The sequence below is a fragment of the Lytechinus pictus genome, chromosome 17, assembly GCF_037042905.1.
Source record: "Lytechinus pictus isolate F3 Inbred chromosome 17, Lp3.0, whole genome shotgun sequence".
Lineage (NCBI taxonomy): Eukaryota > Metazoa > Echinodermata > Echinoidea > Temnopleuroida > Toxopneustidae > Lytechinus > Lytechinus pictus.
Window position 1 is genome coordinate 8971079 of NC_087261.1, and position 10825 is coordinate 8981903.

General features: G+C 38.3%; 1 protein-coding gene across 2 annotated transcripts; it reads left to right on the forward strand.

Moving 5' to 3' along the window:
• Positions 1 to 419: 419 nt before the first annotated feature.
• LOC129278255 (uncharacterized) lies at positions 420 to 7570 on the forward strand. 2 transcript variants are annotated; one of them, XM_064112110.1, is made up of 2 exons: positions 420 to 538; positions 2970 to 7570. In XM_064112110.1, the coding sequence occupies exon 2, from the start codon at positions 3122 to 3124 to the stop codon at positions 5702 to 5704; it is 2583 nt and encodes an 860-aa protein (XP_063968180.1). In that variant the 5' UTR covers positions 420 to 538; positions 2970 to 3121; the 3' UTR covers positions 5705 to 7570. The 2 variants fall into 2 exon arrangements, with proteins under 2 accessions (XP_063968180.1, XP_063968179.1); XM_064112109.1 differs by lacking the exon at positions 420 to 538 and adding an exon at positions 2259 to 2396 and having other exon boundaries at positions 2970 to 7564.
• The last annotated feature ends 3255 nt before the right edge of the window (positions 7571 to 10825 follow it).

Consider the following 10825-nt stretch of genomic DNA (forward strand, 5'->3'; position numbering starts at 1 on the left):
AACACTTCATTCTTATATCTCCCATTAATATCATTTTCTTCCTTGTTTATCCCTTGCTTAAGAAAATATTGAGGGGGCGGTCAACTCAGCGATATAGGCCTTAAGATTGCAATATTTAATTTTCGTTTCTTTTTTTAATCCTTTCTTTCTTAACAAATCACTGTGCATGATGAGGGTGCTCATGCAGCTATGTGTAAGAACATGCACTTGTTTGTTCAAATTCCATGTCTGTTATTGGAAAAAAAGGGAAATAGTCAAGCTTCATGTTTGATGAACAAACACAAAGCACTAACTGCGGCCTTCTATGAGTGACTTTATCGCCTGGCTTTATCGTCAAAGGGGAAGTTATATTGACAATATTATATTTCAACAACAAAACGGTCCTTTTCAGACACGAGCTCTCGTAAAAGTAGGTATTTGGATCAGCAACGCTCTGGGACTGGCTGGGACTACAGTAGATCTGAAATCATGGATTTACGGATGTTTCTTTTGTCTTTAGCTGGTCTTTCAATTTGGCATCTTCCGAGGATATGCATGGGTAAGACAGATGTTTATTTGATTGTCATTGATTCTTATTTTATTACGCTGTTCTTAATAAGCACGCCAAATGTCCAGTGATTTCAGATTCTAGGAAGTTGTTTCACGAAATCGTATGCTGACAGCGCTTTGACAAATTAAAGTATATCGAATTGAATTTAGGCTAGTGAACTCTTTAGAAAAAATAAAGGATATTGGTAAAATTCCACTTAGTAAAACGATGACCTGATGTGTCCTAGTATGGAAATACATGTACAATATTATGTTGGACATTAATTGGCGATGATCCCGAGGGACTGGAGTACGTGTGCACACTCCCCTCGACTTTCGATTTTTTTACAGTATAAAAGACCATGGAAAGGATCGTCTCGACCCCCCCCCCCCCGTCCCCCGCTTAATAGGTCCAAAGATATCACGAAATTGCTATTTCGCATTATTGGAATTAGTATGTGTATCATCGATCCACAATGGTAGATATTAAAGTTTCAAAATAAGTTGTATATTCTCCTTTGGAATAAAAAGAGGAAGTGTGAACATTAATTAATTAAATTAATTAACTAATTTTGAACATTTCTGTCCATTCTCTGTGTTGTTGACATTGTTTAGTTTTATGTCCTGGATATTTACTATTCACAATCGGTTTCACTTTATAGGCCTATAAGACTAATATATAGTGAACAATACTAACTCCTTTTCTGATATATGAGAACAAACGAAATATTTACAAATATTTTAATTATGTCGAATCTTAAATCCAGTTTTGATAATATTACGTTCGTTTTCAACAAATTATCTCAACAGCCAATTTTTTTAGTCTTTTGACTACGGGCTTCGCATCAATATTTGCCAAATGGTAGCCGTGCGTAGTTTGCATGTCATTCCAATTGTATTTTCTTTCAACGGATCAGTAAATATGAAAAGCAGAAACCGTACATCACTCAAAAAAATAAAGTGCTAAAATCAGCACTTAAAGATTCAATTTTAGCACTTTTTATGAGCTTGTATAGTGACTGCACTCGAAGTGCTGATTTAGCACTTGCACCCGGGCTACTTTGCTAGCACCGAAAGGTGCTGATTGTTGTGCACTTAAAGTGCTAACTTCAGCTCCCTTTTGGGTGCTATCAGATCAACCCTTATGCAAGTGCTAAACCAGCACATCGAGTGCAGTCACTATCCAAGCTCCTAAAAGTGCTAAAATTGGATCTTTAAGTGCTAAATTTACACCCCTTTAGGTGCAGTAATGTGAGACAGAATGAAAACAAAATGAGAATATTTTTCATGCAGGATTATGCATTTCACCAACACCAACACCCAAATCAGCATCAACTAGACCATCCATACCTTGTACAACTTCAGGTTCAGGTTCATCTTGTGGATGTTGGTTTAATAAATGTTTCCTGTACGAGTTGAAAGTGAGAAACGATGAAGGACATGCACCTTGACCACAAACCAAATGAAGATGGGGCATGTCAAATAACGCATGAGCCATGTGTAGATGGCTGATCAACTTTGCAACAGGCCCTGGAATAATCAAATGACATTTATAGCAAAGATACCCCATCTTCTAAGTTTGACAAGACTCTAGACTAGAGTCTAAACTATGAAGGTAGTCTGTATTATACTTCTAACTTAAACCTGAACTTAAATTTTTAGTGCATGCTTACTGTCGTGTACAGGATAAGGTTTTTAGTAATTTCTAATTTGCTTTGATACTGTTTTCTTTTACATTGTAAATCGATTTTATTTAGATTCGAACTCACCGACTGAGGGCGCATTGTTTTTTGGTACAGTCATGAAAAGCGTGTCGCTTGTCAGTTTAGTTGTTAATTTCTATAATTTCGTGATACGAGCCCAATGACGTAAGTTCTAATTTGTTTATTTTGAAGTTTAGTAGTTATATTCTCAGATAAGCCGAGTGGCATGCTGAAATATGGTTCAAGTTATTACGAATTAATATTTCAAAGTTATGTAGGCTCAGTGAATTTGTTCTAATGAAAACACCGTATACGTGTACATGCCCCATGCATGCATTATGTAATAGAAAGCGTACGCAGCGGTATACGTAGTTGTGTATGTAACTTGAATTTGGCGCCTTCGGGCATGTGAGGTCTGCATTGTCATAACCTATGTAAACATAAATAAGTAAACAGATACGCATTTAAAGTAGTAGTTGATTTCTTTATTATGAAAACTGTTTTACAGAAAAGGTGAATTTAGGGCGCATTAATCAATACATGATATTTACAGTATGCTTATACTTGATATGACCTTGAAACATGTCAAGGTCATTCTTGGTTATTGAATAATTTAAGTTGTAATGCAAGTCAACGTTATTTGCCTGTTTGGAAATCTGTGTACATTATTTATATGTGTCATGACTTGTTGTCATTTCAGCTTAAACAAGTATTGTTTATTCTGTTATTAAATTGCAGATTGAACCAGTCTCATTGTGCACACATCAACACACTATAGACTCGGTCTGATTCTTGGGTTTGTTTGGTTTCGACGTATCACACGCCACATCTACAGTTCAATGTCAGCTTGAGTGTCTTGAGTGTCATCCTCCTTTAAGTACGTCACTGCAATGGAAGGCAGCATAGATGAAGAAGTCACCTTTAAGGTCAATAGTAAGTCGGAGGATTGTGTAAAGATGGACAGTGCCAAGATGCACAGTGACTTTATGAACAGAGATGACATCAGGCCCGAAGACTCTGTGAGTCAGAGGGGTAGTAGCAGTACCACGTCAGCTAGTTGGAGGCTTCGAGCTAGGGCTAGGAGAGCTGCCTTACAAGCGGAAGTTATGGCTCTGCAAGAGCAACAAGAGCTTGAGCTTGAGGAAATCAAGTTGAAACAAAGGAAAGCTGAACTTCTTCTTAAAATGAAATTGAAGGTAGCAGAGGCAGAAGAAGCTGTTTATAAAGGTACACAGTCAGATGTCAAGGTCAAAGGAAAGACTGATCCTTTAGAACAGGACAAGACTGAAGAATCTTGTAAGCTTGAACCTTCCAGGGACAATTCGACAATGCCGGCTAAGACAAAACTGACACCAACTTGTGACAATTCTTCAACCAGTGAAAGTGATAAGATGATGGGTAAGATGCATTCTGACATTTTCCATCACTTACAGCAAGGACAGAAACAACATCAGCAGCTGTTGGAAGCTATCACCATTTCCACTGCCAACATTATGTCATTTGATGGTAACCCTCTGAATTTTTATGAATTCATGCGGTCGTTTGACAGCGTCATTGGTAGATCTTCATTGGACAATAACACCAAGCTACTCAAGTTATATCATCTGTGTAGTGGAGCTGCCAAAGACATCATCCATTGCTGTCTAATGATGCATCCAGATGATGGATACTTACATGCAAGGACGCTACTGACTGATCGATTTGGAAATGCCTTCAAGATCTGTGATGCCTGGATCAAGAAGATCACAGAAGGACCTATCATACAAAATGATCCAAAGCAGCTGAGGGACTTCGCTGATCAGCTTAAGACCTGTGGAGAAACATTGATGGCAATAGGAATGCTCCGAGAGTTAAGCTCTAGGAGTGAACTGGTGAAGATCATTGACCGTTTGCCATTTCACCTGAAGAGCCGCTGGGTACGTCATGTGAAATCCATCAGAGATGTTGGAAGACAGCCTACCATTCAAGATGCAGTTGACTTTATCACTGATGCAGCTGATGAGCTTAATGATCCTGTATTTGGTGCACTTCTTACTGGAGGATCAAAGAGCGGAAGTACTGACAAAGTGAGAACCATGTTAGGTAGAGGTCAGGTGAGCGTATTTACCACTTCAGCCAATCCATCAACTCAGAACTGCGTTATGTGTAATGCCAGCCATGATCTTTTTGGCTGTCAGGAGTTCAAGAACATGAATCCTGATGAACGCTTTGATTTTGCCTTCAAGAACAGATTATGCTTCAATTGCCTCTTACCTGGCCACATTTCTTCTAGATGCAACATCAACAGAACCTGCTCTGTTAGAGGATGCGATCAAAGACACACAAAGTTCCTACATACTGGGAGAAGGATGATGACATCATCTCCACAGCGCCATACGCTTCTCAGTGCAAGTGACGCGTCTACTCAAACTGACAGCGATGTATCATCCCATGCCAGCTGTGGCGCCATGGGGGCCGGAGTTAGCAGAATCGCTCTTCCGATAGTACCGGTCACTGTTAGTGTCCCAGGTGAAGTAGGAGGAACTATTGAGACCTTTGCCTTGTTGGATTCTGGTTCCACAAACTCATTTTGTCTACAGGAAATAGCAGAGAAGATCCAGACAAAGGGACGAAAGAAGATCGTATCAGTATCTACACTAGAAGCTCCTAACCACACCATGGAATGCAAAGAAGTGAAACTGAGTGTAAAGGGGTCTTCTGGTACATCAAGCAAGAAGATAGATGCTGAGTTCCTTACACGTCCAAGCTTGAATATCAATGCAGTGAACATGGCCACTGAAGAAGATATCTCCAGATATCAACATCTTTTTGGTATTGATCTCCAAGTGACAACAGGAAAGGAGGTATCTTTACTTATCGGACAGGATATGCCCGAAGCTCTGATGCCACTGGAAATCAGAGCAGGTGCTCCAGGTGAAGTCTATGCCATCAGGACAGCACTTGGGTGGACGTTAAATGGACCACTGGGAAATGAAAGTAATCTACTGATTCATCAAGCTCCATCTAACTTCGTTTCTGCTGCAGGAAACATACTGATGGGAGTCGAACCTCATCAAACTTGTAAGCTAGAAAGAGTTGACAGAGATGATAATAATTGGCAACTTCCATCTCACACCCTAACTCACGATCTGCCAAATAATCCCCAAGTGACAAGCAGACAAGGCTCCCTGAAGACTCGACTGGATAAGGGTGATTGTCTACATGCTAACTACAGGGAGGAGATGAAGTCTTTGCTGGAAGAATCATATGCTAAAGAGGTTCTTGATGCAGCTCCTGAGAAAGATGAAGGTCTGGTAGGGCTTTTCTCCAAGATCACAGGCATCGTCAGCAGCAGGCCACCAACAAGAGAATCACCAAAGGTCTATGATGATGAAGATGTGAATTCGAAGCTCTTACTTCTGTTAGACAGGAAGCTAAAGCTACTTCCAGAAGTAACAGTCAGACCAGATGTCTCGAAGATGACTCAGAGTTAGGTACAACCTTTAGCAGACACCTTTAAATACTAGTCAAGAGAATACTTACCTCATGTGTAAATTTGAAACGTTGAAACCTTCGCATTGCAATCTACGAATTAGTTGCCTTGTGCTTGAAGCCAATGGAAACTCTTCACTTATTTTGTGACTGCTTGGAAGATTTCTCCAGACTTTCCAGGCAAGAAAGGGGTCAACCGCGGAAAATCCAAACTAAGACTAGCATAAGTATATTCTACCTACCTCAAGGTTATACATTTTTCTGAAAAGACATTATTGATTATAATGCTGATGTAGCACTTAAAGTCGGGACCTATTTTTCAGAAGAAAGATAAACTTGTGAAATATATGCAATTTATGATAATTGAATCAACAATTGTCTTTGCAAGGATAGGATCAATTTAGATAATCATGTGCAGTGATCTTTGAACTTATCGCGATTTGAGCATTTTGAAGTCATTTATCGTCAAAATATGAAATCATGTGGATTCTGTTTCGTGAAAGCATTACTATATATTCATCAAAATGTAATATCATAATGTCGACAGTGATTACATCAAGTGTCAAACTGATTTGTATCATCGCGGGAAGTTTATAGCGTGATTGATAATCTTGTAAGCTGGATTTAACAAGTGACTTTAACGCGGTCAGCGTATCAACAGTAGTCTTACCAGTACTGATATCTGAAAACTGAAATGAGACAAGAACTAAGAAGCTAATGTAAAAAAATTACAAGAAATGGACTTGAAATTGTAACCTGATTAAGAAGACTATGAATCATTACCTGTGGACTGATTTCTCAGAATATTCATGTTTATTCATGCATATGTAAAAAAAAAATAAAATTGCATGTTGTCATTTTTTAAGAAATTTGCTCGGTTGACATAAAACATGTGACAAAGTTTATATGGGTTATGTAAATTTAGAAAATTTATAATTTCCAGTGTGAATTGTAAATCTGATTTAACAGGATTTAAGCTACAGTGAAAACTTGAATACTTTTGTATTTGTTTTAGGTCACCATACTCAAGTTGAATGTGGTGGAAGAAGAAATAACCATAAAAAGGATTGTTTTAGAAATTCAGGATTTTTTGTTAGTACAGAAAATCGACATGTCATGCTAAGCAAATTTTGTGCAGATTAGACAAAAGACAATACTAGAAAGTTATTATATGGTGATATGGTATTCAAATGATGGTTTAGAAACATCAGTACTGTCAATTTGATATGATAAATGAAAGATATGCAAATTTATTTTGAAGCAGAACTTCAAAAATGTATTGAATGTTATATGATCTTGTCAATGCATTCTTAGAGCTGTTTGTATTGAGTCAGACAGGAAGAGTTAAACTCTTAGTGAGAAGTTAAAGTCAGAGTTTATATATTGTATTTTGCAAAATGAACGTGTTGAGAAACGGCAAGTTTTTATGATTGCTTGTTTAACATAGTAATTTTCTCCTAAGTGTCACAGATGTCCTTTTTCTTAGCCAGAAGGAAGATGTCGTTTTGATTAAACATTTCCAGTGTCATTCCTGGTGTATGGAATTGTAGTTACGAATCAGTTTCCTTTTGTGTCAAATGTTTACCAAAACGATCCTCCTTCAGGCACGGAAAGTTGGAGGCTCTGAACTCGGTGTTGTCATGGTGACGTTAGAAGAATGTTCATTGCAGTATACTTAATGCTATTTTGGATTTGGTATTTTCTATCTGTTCTTAGGAATGCTAAAAATTATTGGCTAGTGAATGCAGTTGGTTAAAAGGTATTCTTCATTATGAAAGGATTTTTTATAGGTTAAGGCCTAGTTAATCAACTGAAGTTGTGAATTTTGGGTTTTGATATAAACAAATATTTCAAAGGTGAAAGTTGTTAAAAAAAAAAAAAAAAAAAAAAAAAAAAAAAAAAAAAAAAAAAAAAAAAAAAAAAAAAAAAAAACCAGTTGTTAATATAGGAATTCATGATGAATATAGTGAGTTTTTATGTAATTTTGATTTCGTAAAAGAATGAATTGTTAAATGTTCAGAAAGGCTTCTCATTTAAGGGGGCCGGGATGTCGTGTACAGGATAAGGTTTTTAGTAATTTCTAATTTGCTTTGATACTGTTTTCTTTTACATTGTAAATCGATTTTATTTAGATTCGAACTCACCGACTGAGGGCGCATTGTTTTTTGGTACAGTCATGAAAAGCGTGTCGCTTGTCAGTTTAGTTGTTAATTTCTATAATTTCGTGATACGAGCCCAATGACGTAAGTTCTAATTTGTTTATTTTGAAGTTTAGTAGTTATATTCTCAGATAAGCCGAGTGGCATGCTGAAATATGGTTCAAGTTATTACGAATTAATATTTCAAAGTTATGTAGGCTCAGTGAATTTGTTCTAATGAAAACACCGTATACGTGTACATGCCCCATGCATGCATTATGTAATAGAAAGCGTACGCAGCGGTATACGTAGTTGTGTATGTAACTTGAATTTGGCGCCTTCGGGCATGTGAGGTCTGCATTGTCATAACCTATGTAAACATAAATAAGTAAACAGATACGCATTTAAAGTAGTAGTTGATTTCTTTATTATGAAAACTGTTTTACAGAAAAGGTGAATTTAGGGCGCATTAATCAATACATGATATTTACAGTATGCTTATACTTGATATGACCTTGAAACATGTCAAGGTCATTCTTGGTTATTGAATAATTTAAGTTGTAATGCAAGTCAACGTTATTTGCCTGTTTGGAAATCTGTGTACATTATTTATATGTGTCATGACTTGTTGTCATTTCAGCTTAAACAAGTATTGTTTATTCTGTTATTAAATTGCAGATTGAACCAGTCTCATTGTGCACACATCAACACACTATAGACTCGGTCTGATTCTTGGGTTTGTTTGGTTTCGACGTATCACACGCCACACTTACCTTGCTTTGCCTCTGACTACACCGTGACGGAACCAACGTCCCCCCAACGTCTTGTGCACACTATAGATCGTAGACGGTGCGCGCATTCCATGCCTCATCAGGCCCAGGCCGGCCAGGCGCGGCCTGATCGCGAGGCCGGACCTGCCCCAGGGGTATACGGTGGTCCCGAAGAAACGTGTGTAGCAAACTCACTAGCGAGCGGCGAGCGAACAAGTCAGGACATGAGTATGCAAATCCGGATCCCAGCTTTGCGAAGCAACCAATCAGATCACGTTTTGCAGTCAGCACTCAATGTGAAGTGCTACATTTTTATTTTTTCTCGTCTAGCACTCGTTTTCAGCACTCAAATATTCAGCACGTTTCGGTTTCCTTGTAAAAGTTAACCCTTCAAGTGCTGATTTTGGCACTTCAAGTGTAGAATCTCACTCAGCACCGAACATTTAGCACCTCAGTTTTTTGTGTGATGGTAGTCAAATATTGATCAGTAAATATGAAAAGTAGAAACTGTACATGTTAGTCAAATATCATAGTAAACGACAGTCCAATCCTAGTACAATACTAGAGAATTTGTGCATATGCAACGGAGACGGGCTCAAGAATAATGCGTTGAAAATACCCGTCAAAGACAATAAACAGCTGGGAGGTCTTTGTCGAAAATGGGTGACCCAGGAGAGTAACTTCGTCGCAGGTTTCGGAGCTGACGAAAAATTGCAAATATATCGTTTGTCCAGAGTCAAGGACGAAACTACTGCTCGAATTCACTGCTTGTTATGAAAGGTACTTGACAACATTCTCTATGAAACTTCAAAACATTTATTACACACATGCAATGACACGATAGTGGACTGGACATGATAAAACTAAGCCATTATTTCCATGTCCTCTGGATGGCCCTAGAGATGCGAAATGGTACTTTATGTGCGCTACACAAGAGCTGATTTTTTTTATTTTTATTGTTATTATCATCATCATCATCATCATTAATATTATTACTATTATTCAATTATCGTTAAAGGAATGAGGAACATGTCACACTGATGACAGCGGCGTAACAGGGGTCGGTGGCCAGGGGGGGGGGGGGCAAGAGCCAAAATTTCCCGGTCATATTATGGTATGAACAGGCGTAATGAGGCGACGATTTTGAGAGGGGCAGATATTGCGTAACGGGCAGAATTTATATTTTTTTTAAGTTGCGAGCGAGCGAAGCGAGCGAGCAAAAATTTTGACATTTTTATACAAAATCAAATTTTGTGATATATTTTGACATAATATCCAGAAAACAATATATTTCACTCTTCGCTCTTTCCATTCCTTGTTTTTGGGTCTGTACGCCACTCAGCTGTGAACAGGATTCTTTGCGAATAGCGTGAAGAGTAAAAAAGAAACGAGGGGCGCAGTATGGCACATGTGCTAAAAAGCCGCTTAATATAAGTCCCGAGGGAGCGAAGCGAGCGAGAAAAAATCACAATTTCATGAGACTTTTAACTTTGAGATATTATATTCATTAAATAAAATCACATCCTACACTTTTCCTTTGCTTTTCTTTCCTCCTTTTTTTTCTTGGTTGTAGAACTTTTGTGGGCCATAGCCCAACCCTTCCACACTCATATACGGCAGCGCTATGCGGTTTGGGTCTGGGGCGGAGCCCCCGGAACTTCTTGATATCAAAGCCATTTAAACCTCGCAGGTTGCCGCTAATTTTAATCAAATCGCGGGTATATACAGAATATAGCTTTTACACAACACATTTTATTCAACCCAGTTGCGTAATGAACCAAATATTTTGAGGGGGCAAAACATAGCAATGTTGGAAAATTTGTAAAAAGTCGCCAGCGAGCAAACGAGCTGAAAAAAAATTGCCCATTGAAATTAAATTATAATTATGTGATAGATTTTTTTCCATTATATTCAGCAAATAACACATTGCATTGTTTCCATTCATTTCATTATACGTTGTCTCCTATAATTTCTTTTATTTCTTTTCGGTGTGGAACCAAGCCCCCCCCCCCCCCCGCCTTTACGCCAGTGATTGAACGTAAAGCGTAATGTAGGAAGGGTCCCTACAGGGGGGGGGGGCGTTATAGAGCCATTTGAGGGGTTATAGATGAAGAGCTCCTACTGCGTGGGGTCTGGGGCAAAGCCCCGGTAGCGATTTTGCATAAAATTTAGCAAGTTTATAGCACAGTGTTGTACGCAGTCCATCTTTCTTCCC